This window comes from Mustelus asterias, chromosome 12, assembly GCF_964213995.1.
Source record: "Mustelus asterias chromosome 12, sMusAst1.hap1.1, whole genome shotgun sequence".
Taxonomy (NCBI): Eukaryota; Metazoa; Chordata; class Chondrichthyes; order Carcharhiniformes; family Triakidae; genus Mustelus; species Mustelus asterias.
The window spans coordinates 879532-901860 of NC_135812.1; the positions used below are offsets into that span (position 1 = coordinate 879532).

Sequence of the window (22329 nt, forward strand, 5' to 3'; positions counted from 1 at the left end):
AAGCCCAATTTCCCAAATGCTTTGTTAACTTTTCCTAAATATCTGCCACCTTCAAATACCTATACACATGAAACCCCAGATCCTCTGTCCCTGTGCATTCGCTGGAATTCTGCCATTTAGTCTATGTTGTCTCTCCCTACTCCTTTTCTGGCTAGTTGTGTTGCATTTCTGCTCAATGGTGGGCCCACCAGAATTTGGGTGGTTGATTCATGGCAATGTCGTGGAATGTCAAAAGGAGGTGGTTAGATTCTTCCTTGTTGGAGGTGGCATGGTCATAACTATATATTCAAATAAACAAAGAGTTTTATTGAAAGGATGTTATCATTACAGGCTGCTAAGATAGAGTGCCTGTGCAAATGGCCAATGACGTCAAATTCAGAACTGGCCGCATCTGTGGAGAGAGAAAGAGTGTTAACGTTTCAGGTTGTTTTTCTGACATGGTTTTTAAAAAAATCAGTAATTTTTGTTTTCATTTCAGATTGCCAGCATCTGCGGTATTCAGATAATTCCACGCATATTAGTTTGCAAACAAAAGCAAAATGTGTTCATATAGCACCTTTAACAAGACAAATCCCAAATACTTTTGAGAAGCGTTGTCAAAGAACTGGAAAACCTGTGATGTTCAGACAGGTGATCAAAAGCCCTGTGAAAGAGAGAGGTTTTAAAGACAGTGTTAGAAGAGGAGAAATGGGATTAGAGAGATTTAGGGAAGGAATGACAGAGATTGCTGATTGATGTAACACTGATATATATTGAGGTGCAGGAAATTGGTCAGGATAAAGATGTCAGAAGTGAGGCAAGGCATGGTCCTCAGATGGTTGCCGGGAAGTTACAGAGGGTAGGACAGGTTGTGTGCGAGGCCACGGATGTATTTGAAAATAAGGATGAGAATTTTAAATCTGAGGTGTTTCGCGACTGGGAGTTAATGTAGCAAAGGCTGAAGGTGAATGGGAATAATATAACACAAGCACTGGAGTTTTGGTTCAGATTTACAGATGATGGAGGATTTGAGGGTCAGGCCAAGAGAGTATTGAAATCAGCAGTTCTAGAAGTAATAACGATATAGCTGAGGATTTCTGCAGATGAGCTGAGGCAGGATTGAAGATTGTGAATATTATACAGATGGAAGTCAGTGGTCTTGATGGTGGAGAGCATTTGGATTCTGAAGCTCGTGGAGGGTAAAATAATAAAGAAATGTGAGCTGGTGCATTTTGGCAGAAGAGATGGGGAGAGGCAATAAAGACTTAGTAACACAGTTCTAAAGAGTGTGCAGGAGCTGAGGGACCTGAGGGTATATCTGCACCGATCTTTAAAAGTAGCAGGACATATTAAAAGAATGGCTAGCAAAACATGGATCTAAAGGTTCAGAAATCGAGGCAGTGAGAAACTGTATGATGTATTAATATTGATCCTTGGTAACCACTAAGCATTGTCAATCAATATATTCATGTGTTCACTGGAAGTGGCGTCACAGGTCGCGATCGCGGGAGACTGTCGGAGTGAAGAAGCAGCCATGTAGTGCACACCATCCTGGAAATAAAGCTCCATTATTTTAAACCTCCATGCTTCCTAATGTGTGTTCTCCAAAATACAACATAAAAACTGATGACAGGCACTTCAAACGGCACTTGCGAGCCACTCAGAAGGAGGAAAATTACCGTAGAAGTCAGGAAAAGAAGACTTAGCAGAGTTTCTCTTTGCATGTGCTCCAGACATATCGGGCGAGGTGGACATGAGTACTGATCCTCTGCAGAGCAATTCGAGAGCTGGGTTTGTTTAAAGAGGTTGAAACCGGGTTGTCACCTTCTCTTTGCATGTCGTCTTCGTGCAAGCCAAAGAAGCATTCCTCAAATCAGAAGCATTTTGATCCTACTCTGCCCCTACGTTTAGTGTACGCCACATCCCCTTATGGTGTTAGAGCAGCGTAATTCCACAACATGCCGGCAGCACGGTGGCATAGTGGTTATCACTGCTCCTCACAGCATCAGGGACCCGGGTTCAATTCCCGGCTTGGGTCACTGTCTGTGTGGAGTTTGCACATTCTCCCTGTGTCTGTGTGGGTTTCTTCCAGTTGCTCCGGTTTCCCCCCTCAGTCCAAAGATGTGCAGGTTAGGTGAATTGGCCATGCTAAATTCTCCCTCAGTATACCTGAACAGGCACCGGAGTGTGGTGATTAGGGGATTTTCACAGTAACTTCATTGCAGTGTTAGTGTAAGCCTACTTGTGACACTAATAAATAAACTTTAAAAAATTTTTTTTGCTTTTGCATTTTGAACCTTGAGCAAGGCTGAGAGTAATTATGCACAAATTGGGCAACACAGTGGTACTGTGGTTAGCACTGTTGCCTCACAGCGCCAAGGACCCAGGTTCAATTCTGGCTTCACTATTTGTGTGGAGTTTGCACATTCTCTCCGTGTCTGCGTGGGTTTCCTCCAGGTGCTCGGCTTCCTCCCACAGTCCAAAGATGTGCCGGTTAAGTTTAGCATGATTGACCATGCTAAATTGCTCCTTAGTGTCAGGGGGATTAGCAAAGTAAATATATGTGGGATTAAGAGGATAGGGCCTGGGTGGGGTTGTTGCCGGTGCAGGCTTGATGGGTTGAGTGGCTTCCTACTGCACTGTAGGGATTCTACGAAAGAGAAGCATTAGCGAGTATCTTTTGGAGGAAAGACGTTCCGTCAATTCCTGTATGGAAAAAGCTAACGGATCATCGTCCATTAACTACCATTTTTGGACCACACATGGGATTCCATCACTGGCAGCAAGTAGAATGCAGAGATGGGCATTGCTATTGTCTGTGCATATTTGTAAATCAAATCTACAATGTAATGCCGATAGACTGTCAAGATTACCATTATCAACTCGTTTGTTTGGCAGTATTTTGTCAAACCACTCAAGTAGAGGTATCTTCTACTTTGAACAGGTAGCCAGTGCACCAGTCACTTATGGACAAGTGAGGAAGTACACTTGGAGCAATCTGACACTCTTAGAAGTGATGGATATGTTATTACGAGGTAAGACCTCAGAACTAACACCTGACTTGAAACCATACGCCCGTAGAAGATTTGAGCTACAGTCCGTGCAGTCGGGATGTCTTCTTTGGGGGCTCAAAGTGATCATACTGCCACCATTGAGAAGACTAGTGTTAGACAAGTTACATGAGGGCCTTTGTGGAATTGTATGCACAAAGGAAATAGCCAGGCGTTATTTTCTGGTAGCCTGGATTGGATGCAGAAATTGAAGAGAAAGTTGGAACGAGGTCTTCATGTATGACGGTAAGAAATCTGCCATCCTTTGCACCACTGCATCCATGGGAATAGCCATAAGAGTCTTGGAAACGAGTGCATGCATTCTTTGCAGGACCTTTGAAGGACATATTTCTTAGTAATGGTCGATGTTCATTCAAAGTGGCAGAAGTTCCTGTAATGAAATCTACTTCATCCGTTAAGACTTGAGAGGCTAGGAAAAGTCTTGAGTAGGTTTGGATTCCCTGAACAATTGGTAAGCAACAAGGGACCTCAATTTGTCCCCCAAAAATTTGAAAGTTTCTTGAAAGAGAATGATATTCAACATATTTGGTCTGCACCATATCATCCTGCTATGAATGGATTAGCAATGTTTTGTCCAAACCATTGAAACATAGAGAACAACCAGCGAACAAGGTTTGCTTATCAAACGCCTGAATCAATTCCTACTGATGTATCGGAACACCACTCATTCTACGACCAAAACCTCTCCTGCATTTTTAATGATGAAGAAACAACATTCGATCTGTTGAAATCTCTGAAAATTAAAGAAATCATACAACAGCAAGGGCAGAGAACGATGGGAAAGCAAAGCCAAATGTGTTTTCACCAAGGACAAAGTTTTGGCTCGGAATTACTCCATAGGAGAGAAATGGGTTCCTGCCATGCCCCTTGCACAGACTGGATTTATCTTGTATACCATCCAAACCAGAGATGATGTCATCTGGAGGAGGAAATGCGGACCAGCTGTTGGTGGGAAGAACCAATCTGCTGGAAATGGAACCTGCTGAAAATCTGGGTTCAGCTGCGCCTTCCTGCAACCCTGCCACCAACAGACACTGTTGAGGAAAGCAACACCTCACCTGTAGACCACACACAGTCAACTCCTAGCTGCAATGTCACACCGATCAAACCAACCACCGACGACGTTCATGCAAGGATGAAAATGACAGAGGTTGCAACCAGTGCTAAGAAGACGCCATAGGTTTGCCATCAAGCATTCCAAGAATGACGACCTCCAGACCGTCTGACTTGTTCATTATTGTTTATTGATAATTGTTCATGTTGCACTTGTTTGAATTTGTTGATGTTCAATTTAAATGGGGAGGAAATTTTATGTATTAATATTGATTCTTAGCAGCTGCATTAGCACTGTGTATAAATATATTTATGTATTTACTGGAAGTGACATTGCAGGTCACTAGCGCAGTAAACTGCTAGAGTGAACATGATGTTGGAAAAACTCAGCAGGTCTGGTAGCATCCGTGGAGAGAGAAAAACCCAGTTAGTGTTTTGAGTCTGCGACTCTTCAGAATCTATTTATCTCTGACTTGAAAATATTCAATGACTCCACTTCCACCACCTTCTGAGGCAGAGTTCCAAAGTTGTACAACCCTAGTTCTGTACTCACCCACAAGAGGTAACATCCTTTCCATGTCCACTTTCTCAAGTCCATTCAGAATTTTGTATGCTTCAAACAAGTCACCCCTCACTCTTCTAAACTAATGAATCAGGCCCAGCCTGTTCAACCTATCCTCGTGAAATAACCCATTCATTCCAGGCATCAATGTAGTAAATCCCCTCTGAACTGCCATCCAACACTTTACACACTTTTTAAAATAAGGAAGCCAAAACTGCACACAGTATTTGAGACATGGTCTCATCAGCTACTCTGAGAATCCTCTGCAGTGATGTCCTGGGATAATTAACCACCGACAACCCCAACTATCTTCCTTTGTTTTAGGCATGACTCTAACCAATGCACATGTTTTCCATGATTCCCATTGACTCCAGTTTTGCAGGGGCTTTTTGATGCCACACTAGGTCAAATGTTGCGTTGATATCAAGGGCAGTCACTCTCACCTCACCTCTCGAGTTCAGCTGTTTTGTCCGTGTTTGGACGAAGGTTGCAATGAGGTCAGAAGCTGAGTGACTCTGGCAGAACCCAAACTGAGCGTCAGTGAGCAGTTTGTAGCTGAGTAAATGTCACCTGATAGCACTGTCAACAGCACTTTTCATCATTTTGTTGATCGTGGGCACACTAACCCAGCGGGAATTGGCTTGGTCCTGCTTTTTGTGGACAGAGCATTTCTGCTTTTCCAGTATTGGATGTCAGAAAAGCAATCTGACAATTAAGCAACAGCGCCGGAGTCAAGAGAGGTGGTTTGAGGTAGAACTGGGCGTCCTCAGCTCAAAAAACGAATGCTGTGCTTTCAGATAATGTTGCTGAGGGGAGCATTAGAAATAGGAGTGGACAAAAATAGATCTTTGGGGATCACCAGAGGTAATGATACAGGGGCAGGCTTGGAAAACCATTGCAAGTGAATCTGTGGATATGATTAGATAAGACTAGAACTGGATACGAAGAGTACCACCCAACTTGCCTACAGTGGAGAGGCATTGGAGGATGATGGTGCAGTCAACTGTTCCAAGGGCTGTAGACAGGTTGAGAAGGGAAAGGTTACAATTAACACCTTAAGCATTCATCAACACACCGTAGTGTGGTGTGCATCATCTACAAGGTGCACTGCAGTTGCTTTAGCACACCATTGGAATTTATTTATTTTGTCTATGTTTGGCGTGTAATGGAGTCTGGAGTCCAGAGATCCTGGCAGAATCCAAACTGAGAGGTGAGGCCATTTGATAACACTTCCTGACTCCTTCCATCGCTTTGCTGATTTCTTTTCATGATTAAGAGTGAACAGTTGAGAACAGTGTTTGGTCAAATTTATTTATCCTGTTTTTGTGGCCAGCGCATACTTAAGCTACTTACCACCTTGTTAAGTAGTTGTTGAACCCAGATGCAGCACACCTTGCTTCAACAATTGCAAGCAGTAATTTCATTTTATTGTGCAAATTAGCATTCTCTGCAATTAATCCAATGAGGTTGTCGAGTTCCACCTCTGCTCTCCATCTGGCTCCAGCCTGCCTTTTGCCATGAAGTGCTCTTTCGTAGCTGGTGTGTGGGTTTGGCTCTGACTGTCGCCATGTTTTGTGTTGAGTCTAGCTGTCATTGTCACCCTGCACTTTGTTGCGGTGGGTCTGGCTGGGAATGTGCTTCTGTGTTGCATCTCCAAACTGTTTCTACAATCTCTGCAATGACCAGCTTGATCTCTTATTTACTGTCTTCTCCCAGCCCTCTGTTTATGACAAAGGTATGTGTCTTTGAATCTCTGCTATGCATGCGTAACCCATTCTGTGACCATTCACGTACGCATTTAAAGTCATAAAGGTAAACAGAACAGAACAAGGCCCTTTGGCCCATCACATCTGCCCCGGTCAAAGACAAACCACCCAACTATTCCAATCCCACTTTTCTAGCACTTGATCTATAGCCTTATATGCTCTGGCGTCACAAATGCACATCTAAATACTTCTCAAATGTTATGAGGGTCTTTGCCTTCACCATCCTTTCAGGCAGTGGGTTCCAGATGCGCACCATCCTTTGGTGAAGAGATTTTTCCCTCACATCCTCTCCAAACTTCCTGCCCCTTCCCTTAAATCTATGCCCCTAAATCATTGATCACACCACTGTTCTGGATGTTGCAAAAAGATTTACAAGAATGGTTCCACGGATGTGATGTCAATTATGAGGATACGTTGGAGCCTGGTGCAGTTCTCAATAGACACTAGGAAGTTGCGAGGAGTTTTAATAGAAGTGTTCCAAATCAGGAAGGATCTAGACAAAGCAGATAAAGGTAAAGTCCCCATAGTCGCAGATGACAATAGGCTGCTGTTGCTTTTGAGGGGAGAGCTAACTGGTGGTGATTTAACCTGAGGATCACCACACCTCAGGTGAGGGGCGAAGTAGAGAAGGCAGGGCCTTCATGAATAATCTCAACCACTACGGGAGTTGAACCAGCTCTGTTGGCGTCACACTGCATCTCTAACCAGCTGCCCAGCCAACTGAGCTAAAACACTGACTCTCTTTAAGATCCACTTTATAAACCACCTTTGAGCAAGCTTTCCTTTTTGACCCTCTCAACATCTCTTTTGGCTCAGTGACAGTGTTGATTATTGCTCCGCATAGCACTTTAGGAAGTTTTCTATGCAAAGGAAGTTGTAAGTTCTAGTTGTTACATCTAGCTGAGTGCTGCTTGTTGCGTCTTGGGTCTGAGTGGGAGTACTGCACCTTACTGGGTTAGAACTGAGCATGCTGCATGCACCTTCTTAACTGCCCATTCAATGAGTATTGGTTTTATATAAAACCTTGTTTTTCTTTTTGGAAACAAATGTGTAACATACTAATTTTTTTTAATTGTGAAGTCTGCCTTTTGTTTATATAGAAACTTGTTAAAGGAAGAGGGTCTCTGTTCCACTCAATGAATAACCAAATTCCATTTTTTCTTCCTTACGAGTTTCTGGGATTTTTACCAGTATTTTGAAAATTTTACTCCAATGTTTTATTTTTTAATGAAAGTTTAGCTTTAGTTTTGGATTCCAAACAAAACTAAATGCAAATTATAAAAATTGTTGGTCAATAAAATTGGTGTCATTCTCCAAATTAAGATCGATAAACCAAAATTTTCCAGTTTGAAACTTTTCTGCCCATGTAGTAAGGGTGTTTGAGATAAGATTTGTTATGAATGAACTAGCTGATGAGGTAGAGTTGGGTATATCCACTGTGAATTCAGAGGGGCACAGAAATCAATTCGTAGAAGGGCTCTGGTGAATACTGCCAGCAGCTGAGCCATTAGAATTGGCTGTCTCCCTACTGCACAGGGCATTATGTTACATAACTGCATCAGAGAAAATCCAGTCATTATCCAGTGGTTTGCTTTTTGCCCTTGTCCTATGTTTCATTTGCTTTTAAAATGTCAATTGTGATAGTATCTAATTATCCTGATAGGTTCAGTAATTTAGATTTAGTAGTTGCATCAGTTTAGTTTTGGCTTTGCCGGTTATGCCCCTTCTGATGTGTCAACAAAGAGTTATGGATGCGATTGGGTCACAATTGCATCTACCCTCACCGTATGGTTTCTGGGAAACTGTGTTTTATTTATTCAAGGGATGTGGGCTTCACTGACTAGACTAGCATTTATTGATCATCCCTATTGTAAATATTTGTGGCCCCAGCACGGATCCCTGTGGCACTCCACTAGTTAGAGATTGCCACCCTGAAAATGTACCTCTTATTCCAACTCTTGTCTTCTATCAGTTAGCTAATCCTCTATCTGTGCTAATATACTGCCCCCAACACCCATGGGCTCTTATCTTACTAAGTAGCCTTTTATATGATAAGTTGTGAAGAGGACATAAGGAGGCTGCAAAAAAGATATCGATAGGTTAACAGATTGGACAAAGATCTGGCAAATGGAGCATAATGTGGGAAAATGTGAAATTGTCCATTTTGGCAGGGACCGCGCAGCAATGCCTCCTCCCCACATTGGTGTGTGTGGAAAGTAAATTAACCCTCTGATTTTGCCCTATCTCGAGCATGCTGTGGTGTTATTAATAGAGGATTGGATCACTCTAAAACCAAATGGTTGGGAGAAATATGTCACCACTGATAAAGAAGGAGTGAAACAGCAAACACAACCTGTGTATAATATGAGAGGAGCATGCCCTTGTGCTGGTGAGATAACAATCTCTACAGTAAACTGGCTTGCTCGCCATTCTAGGCAACTGCATCAATATTATTACCTGAATCTGAAGACAAGGATCCAGACAGAAAGCGAAGAGTGGGGGGAAATGGGTGTTTTTCTGGTTGGCGATCAGTGGCTAGTGGTGTGCCTCAGGGATCAGTGTTGGGACTGCAATTGTTTACGATTTACATAGATGATTTGGAGTTGGGGACCAAGTGTTGTATGTCAAAGGACTCAGATGATCCTAAGATGAGTGGCAGAGCAAAATGTGCAGAGGACAGTGAAAGTCTGCAAAAGGATATAGATAGTTTGAGTGGGCAAGGGTCTACCAGATGAAGTACAATATTGGTAAATGTGAGGTCACCCATTTTGATAGGAATAATAGCAAAATGGACTATTATTTAAATGGTAAAAAAATGCAGCATGCTGTTGTGCAGAGGGACCTGGGTGTCCTTGTGCAAGAATCACAAAAAGTTGGTTTGCAGGTGCAGCAGGTAATTAAGGCAAATGGAATTTTGTCCGTCATTGCTAGAGGGATGGAGTTTAAAAACAGCGAGGTTATGTTGCAGCTGTATAAGGTGCTGGTGAGGCCACACCTGGAGTACTGTGTACAATTTTGTTCTCACTTGAGAAAGGATGTACTGGCACTGGAGGGGGTGCAGAGGAGATTCACTAGATTGATTCTGGAATTGAGAGAGTTGGCTTGAGGAGAGACTGAGTAGACTGGGACTATACTCATTGGAATTTAGAAGAATGAGAAGGGCTCTTATAGAAACATATAAAATTATGAAGGGAATAGATAATAGAAGCAGGGAGGTTGTTTCCACTGGTGGGTGAAACCAGAACTAGCGGGCATAGCCTCAAAATAAGGGGCAGCAGATTTAGGACTGAGTTGAGGTGGAACAACTTTGCTCAAAGGGTTGTGAATCTATGGAATTCCCTGCCCAGTGAAGCAGTTGAGGCTACCTCGTTGAATGTTTTTAAGGCAAAGATAGATTTTTGAACGGTAAAGGAATTAAGGATTATGGTGAGCGGGCGGGTAAGTGGAGCTGAGTCCACAAAAAGATCAGCCATGGTCTTATTGAATAGTGGAGCAGGCTCGAGGGGCCAGATGGCCTGCTCCTGCTTCTAGTTCTCATGTTCTAGACTCGTCATAGAGTCATAGAGATTTACATCATGGAAAGAGGCCCTTTGGCCCAACTTGTCCATGTTGCTCAGTTTTTAACCAATAAGCTAGTCCCAATTGCCCGCCTTTGGCTCATATCCCTTTATACCGGTCTTGCCCATGTAACTGTGCAAATACTGTTTAAACCTTGTGAAGGATAGCCATTGGCAGGAAGCTCCTCTACTTCCGTTGCTTTACAACAAATTGTAATTGTGCCTTTAAACTCTTAATAGGTTCTACCTGCTTACACAGGTACCTGTTTAGAAAATAAGGGAGAGGGATTAACTTTCTGGAAGAGCCTGTTCAAGGAGGCCAAGAGTATTGACAAATGTTTAGGAACATTTAAGCGGTTATTGGATAGGCACATGGAGCACACCAGGATGATAGGGAGTGGGATAGCCTGATCTTGGTTTCAGATAAAGCTCGGCACAACATCGTGGGCCGAAGGGCCTGTTCTGTGCTGTACTGTTCTATGTTCTATTTGGCAGTGTCTTGGATCATTTTTCCACAGGCAGTGACTGTACACCAAACACCACAATAATTTCAGGTTAATCTTGAAATGCTCACAAAATAGTGCTGGTGAGAACAGCAAATTGACTGCAGGAAATATCTAACTGGTTGTTTCATATGCAGTACAACAATCAAGTGTTGAATTATAAGTGTGTATGCATTTGCTGGCAATTCGAGCAAGAAATGTATAAGAGATGAAATTTGGTTCCATCTGATGGTACTTGGGCAAAATAAGAGTGAAATGGTGTGGCAGGTTTTGACAGAACCAGTATTGTCATATATTTGATTATTTTTCTTGCATTTTTTCCTCAGGTGGTTTCCTAGAAACATGATCAAACGGTGGCTTGATTCCTAGACAGCACTCGAATGACTGACTGTCCAAAAATGTCAAGTTCAGGTTACCCCCCAGGCCAAGGCCCCTTTGGTGCAGAAGCTAACCGATACCCAGGTCATGCCATTCAATATACCTTCTCCAACAGCAGGCACCAGCAGGTAGGCTCACAAACATTCTGTTGCTCTTGTGTTAAAGTTTATTTATTAGTCACAAGTAAGGCTTACATTAACACTGCAATGAAGTTATTGTGAAATTCCCCCAGTCACCACACTCCGGCGCCCGTTCGGGTTAATGCACCTAACCAGCACGTCTTTCAGACTATGGGAGGAAACTTGAGCACCCAGAGGAAACCCACGAAGACACGGGGAGAACGTGCAAACTCCACACAGACCGTGACCCAAGCCAGGATTCTAACCCGGGTCCCTGGCGCTGTGAGGCAGCAGTGCTAACCACTGTGTGATGTGTGTAGCCTTGCCTATTCCAGCTAGTGTCCGATTGTTTGGCTAATTCCATATTGAAATACTATGCACACTGTTGATTGACTCTGTTACTTTGGTGGTAGAGATGAGTGTTGCACTAACAGTAAGAATGCTATTTAATTAAAGGACATAGTGTGAATGATGTGACGGTCACAAATAAGAATATTTGGAAAATCTAGTGATGATTTAGAAACTAAAAGCTGGAGTTTTTAATAGCAAATAGCTCAATACATAGCATTGGTTGTTGAAATTTGCATTACCCAGTCACTGGCCTCTTCCAGGGATGGACGATAAATGTTGGTCTATCCAGCATTGTCCACGTCTCATGAATGAATGCAACGAGTGTTCCTGGTGCTCATTTGAATGCCTTGGTGATGAATTTTCCAAAATTTATGCCTTAAGCTAGGATTCAGTTTTTCCCCCTAATTTTCCCCATCAGAAGGCTGTGTGAATGGTGGGGAAAAAGGGTCAGAGGGGACCTGAATTATATTTGTGTCTAAGTTATGCCATGCTGAGACTGGAAACATGCGCACACATTAGTCGGGGGGAGGTGGCGTTGTGGAATTGTCACTGGACTAGTTATCCAGAGACCAGTGTAACATTCTGGGGACTCTGGTTCAAATTGCACCAAGACAGAAGGTGAAATTTGAATTCAATACGTTTCTGGAATTAGATAACCATGAAGCCGTTGCCGATTGTTGTAAAGATCCATCTAGTTCATTTATGTCCTTTAAGGAAGGAAATTTGTCATCCTTAACTGATCTGGCCTACATGTGACTCCAGATCCACAGCAATGTGGTTGCCCTCTGGAATGGCCTAGCAAGCAACTCAGTTCAAGGGCAATTAGGGATGGCCTGGCCAATGATGTCCAAACCCCAAATTGATCACATGGAAACTTGTGCTTCTGCTGTATAGCATTTTTGTAGTACTGTTTCATAACTTCAGGTTCATACTTGATTTTTAGAAATGCTTGGTGCTACTCTTGGCATGCTGTTCTTCACTCTTTATTAAAATCAGGGTTGGTCCCTAACTCAGGATTGCTAATGGTAGAGTGACGGATAAGTCATGAGGTTGCAGATCATGTGAAGTACAATTCTGCTGATGCTTCTATTTCTTCCTATTCCTTTCTCCTTTGTGTTTAACTAACTTCCAAAATGTATCTATGCTATTTACCTCAACCACTCCATATGGTGTTGAGTTCCACATTGTAACCAGTTTTTGGGTAAAGGACTTGGTCCTGAATTCCCAATTGGATTCATGAGTGACTATCTTATGGCCCTTGTTTCTATTCTTGCCCACAGGTGGAAACATCTCCTCTACATCTGTCTTAACAAGCCCTTTCATCGTATTTTTTCCTATCTGTTAATCTTTCCTAATATACATAACCACCTCTTGTCATAGCAGAGGTTTTTCCATCTGTTTTAATGTCCATTCAGGAGGAACATATAATTGATGATTCATGATCATGACTGTAGGAAGGCGATTCTTTACCCCTGACTGAGTGGTCCCTTGCTTGGTGGTTCTGCACCATTGTTCAGCACTCTCCTCCTCTTAGTTGCTGTCACCTAGCACCTCATACCCATCCGACACTAATGTCTATTGGACATTTTCTGTAAATTGGGGGTTTGTTATATTTGTGAATCCTGTCTGCCTTTGCTGCCTTTATGGATGGTCATCAATTTCCCTCTTTCTACATTATCTCTGTGTCTTGAGCTGTCTCCTATTGCCTTTTGGAATACTGTATTCTGGGGTGTAAGACCCAGAAACTCCTCATCCCTCTAATGCCGCAGTTATTGGCCAATTGCTGTTTGAACAGAGATCCTTTACGCCAAAGATTACACTTTTAGATGTTGCAAAAATGTTCTCCATGGTGTTACAACCACAACAGATGTTATTGCTGAGCAAGCCAGACCCCAGAGTGAGGTCTGTCTCATTGATCATAAACCTTTGTTGATTATGAAAATAAGATAGTGGAGCTATTGACACCAAAGGCATAGAACACCAGTGATACTTCAGAATTTTAAAAATTAAAGGATTTATTAAAAAGGAAAAATACTTAAGCACACAAGATTAAAGTTAATAAAGCAGTATTACAGAACGACCCAAAGTATCTTCTTGGCAACAACTCCCTTATACAGAGACACTTCTGGCTTAACACTGGGTGGCTGCCTACAGGTCAAAGCTTTCACAACAGGTCATACAGAAAGGAGTTTGACCTTTAGGATCCCGTCCCCCCCCACAACTACGTCACTACGTTACACATCCTTCCTTAATTATCTTTCTTTATTCATCTCTGGTGCTATTGTCCTCAAACATCCCTTTGAACTCAGCTTCTCCAAATATAAAAATCTTTCATGTTTTCTATTTTGTCTCCATTTTCGGGTCAGTAAAATTTAATGTCTCTTCCCCTGTTTGTTCATGACACTTCTGGAAGATGCAAACGTTGCTTATCACCTCTGAACTCCTTTTTGAAATTCAACAGCTGAAAATCAAGTTTCCCACTTGATGCAAATTCCAACTTGTAACTCAAACTCGCCATAACATCTCATTACAAATGCATTAACCTGATACCTTTAACCTTTCACTTCTTAACCCTCACAGACAACCTGTCTCTAGTAACCTTCCCCTGTTTAATTAATCCTGGACGCATGCATGCACTCACACGCACAAATAGCTTTCTTTACCTACACTGAGTACCAACATAATCCCAGAAATATTTTTAAAAATCTTTCATCACAATCGATACACCAAGTATCTCTGCTGCTTCAGACACAGCACAAGTGTTCCCAGCACTGTTACTGAAGTCAGCTGGCTCTACTCAGACCGGCAGTCAAAAGGATTCAGGGCTGACCTGTACATTGCAGTGCAGAGCAGCACTTTTAGCATATTTTAACTAAAGGGTGATGGTGATGGGAAGACTGGCCTTGGTAAGATTATTACATTGGCGACAAGCAGTAAAGTGAGGGTTTTTTCCCTCTGGACCATCTTTACTGTTGAGACAAGTAATTCTCTGGTAAGAAGAATGCTTCTTTTCGGTAAACTTGAAGCCTATGATGCAAGCATGGAAGACTGGGCCCGATATTCAAAGTGCATAAGCTTGAAGTTTTTAGGTGTCCAGATCACCAACAACCTGTCCTGGTCCCCCCATGCCGACACTATAGTTAAGAAAGCCCACCAATGCCTCTACTTTCTCAGAAGACTAAGGAAATTTGGCATGTCAGCTACAAATCTCACCAACTTTTACAATGCACCATAGAAAGCATTATTTCTGGTATCACATCTTGATATGGTTCCTGCTCTGCCCAAGACCTCAAGGAGCTACAAAAGGACGTGCATGTAGCCCAATCCATCACACAAACCAGCCTCCCATCCATTGACTCTGTCTACACTTCCCGCTGCCTCAGCAAAGCAGCCAGAATTATTAAGGACCCCCAAGCATCCCAGACATTCTCTCTCCCACCTTCTTCCGTCGGGAAAAAGATACAAAAGTCTGAGGTCACGTACCAACCGACTCAAGAACAGCTTCTTCCCTGCTGCTGTCATACTTTTGAATGGACTCACCTCGCATTAAGTTGATCTTTTTCTATACCCTAGCTATGACTGTAACACGACATTCTGCACTGTCTCCTTTCCTTCTCTATGAACAATATGTTTTGTCTGTATAGGGCGCAAGAAACAGTACTTTTCACTGTAAACACAAAGAACAAAGAAAATTACAGCACAGGAACAGGCCCCTCAGTCCTCCAAGCCTGCACCGACCATGCTGCCCGACTTAACTAAAACCCCCTACCCTTATTCCCATCCTATTCATGTACTTGTCAAGCCACCCCTTAAAAGTCACACCTGTATCCGTTTCCACTACCTCCCCTGGCAACGAGTTCCAGGCACCCACTACTCTGTGTAAAAAATCTGTCTCATACATCTCCTTTAAACCTCGCACCTTAAACCTATGCCCCCTAGTAATTGACTCTTCCACCCTGAGAAAAAGCTTCTGACTATCCACTCTGTCCATGCCTCTCATAATACTGTAGACTTCTATCAGGTCTCCCCTCAACCTCCGTCGTTCCAGTGAGAACAAACCAAGTTTCTCCAACCTCTCCTCATAGCTAATGCCCTCCATACCAGGCAACATCCTGGTAGATCTTTTCTGTACCCTCTCCAAATCCTCCACATCCTTCTGGTAATGCGGCGACCAGAATTGAACACTATATTCCAAGTGCGGCCTAACCTAAGGTTCTATAAAGCTGCAACATGACTTGCCAATTTTTAAACTCAATACCCCGGCCGACGAAGGCAAGCATGCCGTATGCCTTCTTGACTACCTTCTCCACCTGCATTGCCACTTTCAGTGACCTGTGTACCTGTACACCCAGATCCCTTTGCCTATCAATACTCTCAAAGGTTCTGCCATTTGCTGTATATTTCCTATCTGTATTAGACCTAATAATACATATATAATACATGTGACAATAATTAGTCAATGTATCTTTCCTGAGGTGTGGTGGCCAGGATTGCTTATAATCCTCCAGGGCTTTTTGCAGCTGTACAATAGCTTTTACTTCCTTGTATTTTAACACTCCAGCAATAAAGACCAACATTCTGTATCTGTCTGGCATTTTAATGATTTGTGTACATGGACCTCCTGTTCGGTTAGATCACAACCTCTCCCTGACCAAGTTCTATTTCCTCTCGCCACACGGTGTTAATTGTAGGGCAAAAGTTGAGTTCCCTTGAGAGGCTTCCAACCTGTTGAGGCTGAACTTTCCACTAGCTTGTTGCACCTGTCAAATGCTAGTACCGATTTGTTTTCTAGGAATAAATCCACTACCACCTTCCAATTACTATCATAGAATCCCTACAGTGCAGATGGAGGCCATTTGGCCCATTGAGTCTGCACTGACCACATTCCCACCCAGGCCCTATCCCCATAACCCCATGCTAGTCCCCCTGACACTAAGGAGCAATTTAGCACGGCCGAGCCACGTAACCAGCACATCTTTGGACTGTGGGAGGAAACCGGAGTACCCAGAGGAAACCCACACAGACACGGGGAGAATGTGCAAACTCCACACAGACAGTGACCCAAGCTGGGAATCAAATCCGGGTTCCTGGTGCTGTGAGGCAGCAGTGCTAACCACCGTGCCGCCCCACTATTTTGGGGGAGAATAAAAACTGGCGACTTACCATAGCTTCCTCAATTTGTGCAGATGGCTGCTAGTTCTTTTAGACCCCATTACCTCTGAATATTATCCATTTGCATTCTGTCCATGACTTCAATAATCTTATGAGAGTTTCTGCCTTTATGCATCATCCTGATTTGGATATATTACCATTCCTTCATTGTCACTGGTTCAGAATGTTGGAACAGCCTCTCCGATAGCACCGGGTGTACTTACACCGCATGGATTGCAGTGATTCAAGTAGGTAGCTCACCATCACCTTGTCAAGCAATTGGAGATGAGCAAGAATGCTTTCCTTGCCAACGATGCCCATATCACATAATAAATGAAAAAACTGAGTCAGATCCGTTCTTAATTTGCCAGAGAGTAGAAATCAGAATATTAAACGTATCTTTATATTTAAGTGATCTCAGGCCAGGAATCATCATCGATGTCTTTCTCTGCATTTTCTGTAGGGTTACAATGCCCTTTCTCAGATGAAAGAATTAAAACTTAACACAGTCCAAATGAGGTCTTATGAAATCAATTCAGAATGCTGTTATTGTGCTCTTAGTTTTGTAAAGAATCACCTGAACAGTGCAGTCTGAGACTCTGTTTGATGTTGTGACTGCCTCCTGACCAAAGATCTGTAGGTTAGGTGGATTGACCATGTTAAATTGCCCCTTAGTGTCCCAAGATGTATAGGTTGGGATTAGCAGAGTAAATAAGTGGGGTTATGGGGATAGGGCCTAGGTGGGATTCCCTTTCAGAGAGTCGGTGCAGACGCAATGGGCTGAATGGCCTCCTGCACTGTTGGGGGTTCCATGATTCTGTGACACTACTTGAGCCTTGAGACTCAGTGTTCTGTCAGTTTATTTCAACCAACATTTGCCTGGTAATTTTTTTCCCATTTTATATACCCTTGTGTTTTACTGTGCATTTGTCTGTATGTAGGACATTATATGCTTTGGGGCCCATTTCACAATATTCAGTACTAAGGTCTGAGGTCACTTACCAACCGGCTCAAGAACAGCTTCTTCCCTGCTGCCATCAGACTTTTGAATGGACTTACCTTGCATTGAGTTGATCTTTCTCTACATCCTAGCTATGACTGTAACACATTCTGCACTCTCTCGTTTCCTTCTCTATGAACGCCATGTTTTGTCTATGTAGCGTGCAAGAAACAATACTTTTCACTGAATGTTAATACATGTGACAATAAATCAAATCAAATAAGGTGGTGCAGTGATGTTAAAATCTCGAATCCAAGAGATGCTAGTCTTCCAGTACATACTTAAATAATCCTCATTGTGTTTCTTTCCAAGAGTTTAGTTTGAAAAGGTTTTTGGATGTGGCAAAGCTTATCTACCGTGGTTGTGCACAAATAAGGGAATAGAAGTTTTCTCTTTATATCCTCACCTAGAATAAAATATTGAAATGCTTCACTGAGCGTTTATGCATAAGCATTTTCACATTTCAGCCATCTGGCTCAAGTTTATTTTCTCACCTCCTGTTACTACTTTATGGATGTATGAAGAGGGCCGTAACTGTTGCCCCTCTGTGACTTGGATATGCTGTAACTAAATCTGCTGTAGAAACATAGAAAATAGGAGCAGGAGGCAGACATTCAGCCCTTTGAGCCTGTTCTGCCATTCATTATGACCATGATTGATCATCCAACTCAATAGCCTGACCCCACCTCTTCTTCCCCCCCCCCCCCCCCCCCCCACCCCCATCATATCCTTTGATCCCCTACCCCTCAAGTGCTATATTTAACTACATCTTGAAAACATACAATGTTTTGGCCTCAATCACTTTCTGTGGTAGTGAATTCCACAGGTTGACCACTCTCTGGGTGAAGAGATTCTCCTTGGGGACATAGATAAGCTGCAGAGCTGGGCTGAGAGGTGGCAAATGGAGTTTAATGCGGAAAACTGTGAGGTGATTCACTTTGGAAGGAGTAACAGGAATACAGAGTACTGGACTAATGGTAGGATACTTGGTAGTGTGGATGAGCAGAGAGATCTCAGTGTCCATGTGCATGGATCCCTGAAAGTTGGCACCCAGGTTGATAGGGTTGTTAAGAAGGCGTACGGTGTGTTAGCTTTTATTGGTAGAGGGATTGAGTTTCGGAGCCATGAGATCATGTTGCAGCTATACAAAACTCTGGTGCGGCCGCACTTGGAGTATTGCGTACAGTTCTGGTCGCTGCATTATAGGAAGGATGTGGAAGCATTGGAAAGGGTGCAGAGGAGATTTACCAGGATGTTGCCTGGTATGGTGGGAAGGTCTTATGAGGAAAGGCTGAGGGACCTGAGGTTGTTTTTGTTAGAGAGAAGAAGGTTAAGCGGTGACTTAATAGAGGCATATAAGATTATCAAAGGATTAGATAGGGTGGACAGTGAGAGCCTTTTTCCTTGGATGGTGATGGCTAGCATGAGGGGACATAGCTTTAAATTGAGGGGTGATAGATATAGGGCAGATGTCAGAGGTAGGTTCTTAGAGAGTAGTAAGGACGTGGAATGCCCTGCCTGCAACAGTGGTGGACTCGCCAACATTAAGGGCATTTAAATGGTCATTGGATAAACATATGGATGATATTGGAATAGTGTAGGTTAGATGGGCTTTAGATTGGTTTCACAAGTCAGCGCAACATTGAGGGCCGAAGGGCCTGTACTGCATTGTTATGTTCTATTGTCCCTTGTCCTAAATGATCTGCCCCGTATCTTCAGACTCTGACCCCTGGTTCTGGACACCCCCACCATTGGAAACATCCTTCTTGCCTTTACCCTGTCTAGTTCTGTTAGAATTTTATAGGTTTTTAGAATTTTTTTAGAATTTTATAGGTTTCTAGGTTTCTACAGGCAGGCTAGGAAAGTGTTTCTCTGGAGTAAAGGGAAATACAGTGTCATCAGGGAGGAAATTAGACGGGTAAATTGGAAGGAGGCATTCTTGGGGAAAAGTACCGAAGGAAAGTGGAGGATTTTCAAGGAATGTTTGTCTGGAGCTCTGCATGACAACGTTCCGATGAGACAGGGGGGTGTTGGTAGGGTACGGGAACCGTGGTGCACGAAGGTTATGATGAACCTGGTGAATAAGAAAAGAGAGGCGTACAGAAGGTTCAGAGAGCTAGGAGGTGTTAAGGATTTAGAGGAGTATACGGGATGTAGGAAGGAGCTTAAGAAGGAAATTAGGAGAGCGAGAAGGGGTCATGAGAAGGCCTTGGCGGGTAAGATTAAGGAGAATCCCAAGGCTTTCTACAAATATGTCAAGAGTAAAAGGATGAGATGTGAAGGCATAGGACCCTTAAAAGGTGAAGGGGGAAAAGTTTGTGCGGAACCGTTAGAAATGGCGGAGCTGCTTAATGAATACTTTACCTCGGTATTCACGGTGGAAAGGGATCTGGGTGGTTGTACTGCTGGTTTGCGGTGGACAGAGAGGATCGAGCATGTGGACATAAAGAAAGAGGATGTGTTGGAACTATTGAATGGCATCAAGGTTGGTAAGTCGCCGGGACCGGATGGGATGTACCCCAGGTTACTGTGGGAGGCGAGGGAGGAGATTGCGGAGCCTTTGGCGATGATCTTTGCATCGTCGATGGAGACGGGAGAGGTTCCGGAGGATTGGAGGATTGCAGATGTGGTCCCTATATTCAAGAAAGGGAACAGGGACAGCCCGGGAAATTACCGACCGGTGAGTCTAACCTCAGTGGTTGGTAAGTTGATGGAGAGGATCCTGAGAGACAGGATTTATGATCATCTAGAGAAGTTTAGTATGATCAAAAGTAGTCAGCACGGCTTTGTCAAGGGCAGGTCGTGCCTTACGAGCCTGGTTGAGTTCTTTGAAAATGTGACCAAACACATTGACGAAGGAAGAGCGGTGGATGTGGTCTATATGGACTTCAGCAAGGCGTTCGATAAGGTCCCCCATGCAAGACTTCTTGAGAAAGTGAGAGGGCATGGGATCCAAGGGGCTGTTGCCTTGTGGATCCAGAACTGGCTTGCCTGCAGAAGGCAGAGAGTGGCTGTGGAGGGGTCTTTCTCTGCATGGAGGTCAGTGACCAGTGGAGTGCCCCAGGGATCTGTTCTGGGACCCTTGCTGTTTGTCATTTTCATAAATGACCTGGATGAGGAAGTGGAGGGATGGGTTGGTAAGTTTGCTGACGACACCAAGGTAGGTGGTGTTGTGGATAGTTTGGAGGGATGTCAGAAGTTGCAGCGAGACATAGATAGAATGCAAGACTGGGCGGAGAAGTGGCAGATGGACTTCAACCCGGATAAGTGTGTGGTGATCCATTTTGGCAGATCCAATGGGATGAAGCAGCAGTATAATATGAAGGGTACCATTCTTAGCAGTGTAGAGGATCAGAAGGACCTTGGGGTCCGGGTCCATAGGACTCTTAAATCGGCCTCGCAGGTGGAGGATGCGGTCAAGAAGGCGTACGGCGTACTGGCCTTCATTAATCGAGGGATTGAGTTTAGGAGTCGGGAGATAATGCTGCAGCTTTATAGGACCCTGGTTAGACCCCACTTGGAGTACTGCGCGCAGTTCTGGTCACCTCATTACAGGAAAGATGTTGAAGCCATTGAAAGGGTGCAGAGGAGATTTACAAGGATGTTGCCTGGATTGGGGGGCATGCCTTATGAGGATAGGTTGAGGGAGCTTGGTCTCTTCTCCCTGGAGAGACGAAGGATGAGAGGTGACCTGATAGAGGTTTACAAGATGTTGAGAGGTCTGGATAGGGTAGACTCTCAGAGGCTATTTCCAAGGGCTGAAATGGTTGCTACGAGAGGACACAGGTTTAAGGTGCTGGGGGGTAGGTACAGAGGAGATGTCAGGGGTAAGTTTTTCACTCAGAGGGTGGTGGGTGAGTGGAATTGGCTGACGTCGGTGGTGGTGGAGGCAAACTCGTTGGGGTCTTTTAAGAGACTTCTGGATGAGTACATGGGATTTAATGGGATTGAGGGCTATAGATAGGCCTAGAGGTGGGGATGTGATCGGTGCAACTTGTGGGCCGAAGGGCCTGTTTGTGCTGTGGCTTTCTATGTTCTATGTTCTATGTTTCTATGAGATCCTCCCTCATTCTTCTGAACTCCAGTGAATACAATCCTAACCGACTGTAATTTATTGGGTCAGATTGATATGAATAATTTGGCTCTTGAAGAGTTAGAGACACTGATTTACTTTACAAAAGGAACAATGTTTAAGGGATAAGTTCAAGATCAGGAGGCAGTGCAGATACGTTGTTCCAATATGAACTTTGTGCCCTAGACAATGACCCCCTCAATCAGCATGTAAATAGTAAAAAAAAAGTTAGATAAATTCAGACATCAGTGAGTGCAGTGTGGCTCAAGTACAACAGTCAACATTGTGTTTGGCTCATTTAATGCTGTCATAAGGTTACCTCCACATAGCTGGGGGAAGGAAGCAGCATTATCCAAAAGTTTCTGGGCATCTACTTCACAAAGAAACAAAATGGAGGTGGGGCTTAGCACAAAAAGCTTTTGTGAAAAAGCTGCTATAATTGGCTGATCAATTGCTTCACTTTGATCAAGACTGAAACTTATTCTCTCATTGGATGCCTCGCTCTACAGTGTTAGGGCAGTACTCTCTGGTTGGATGGAGAACGGGGTTAGAAAAACCCATTGGTTTTGTGACAGCTGAGAAGGGATATTCCCAGTTAGACGAGGAAGATCCAGCCATTGTCTTTGCTGTGATACGGTTTCATCAGTATCTCTATGGTCATCTATTCACTGTACGTACAGACCACAAGCGTGAAGTCCATGATGCTTACCTGTGCACCCCCTGAGTGAAAGGTTTAGCCCCCCGGTCATACCTTTGGTGGCCTAATA

At 43.5% G+C, this 22329-nt stretch overlaps 1 protein-coding gene across 25 annotated transcripts in view; it reads left to right on the forward strand.

The window, feature by feature from the left end:
• The window catches only part of ncor1 (nuclear receptor corepressor 1), a 376647-nt gene that overhangs the window by 47864 nt on the left and 306454 nt on the right, over window positions 1–22329 (forward strand). For all 25 annotated transcript variants that reach the window (XM_078224546.1, XM_078224545.1, XM_078224544.1 and 22 more), the window contains exon 2: window positions 10818–10997. In XM_078224546.1, coding sequence (XP_078080672.1) covers window positions 10872–10997 — 126 coding nt within the window. In that variant the 5' untranslated portion in view covers window positions 10818–10871. The remainder of the gene's footprint in view (window positions 1–10817; window positions 10998–22329) is intronic.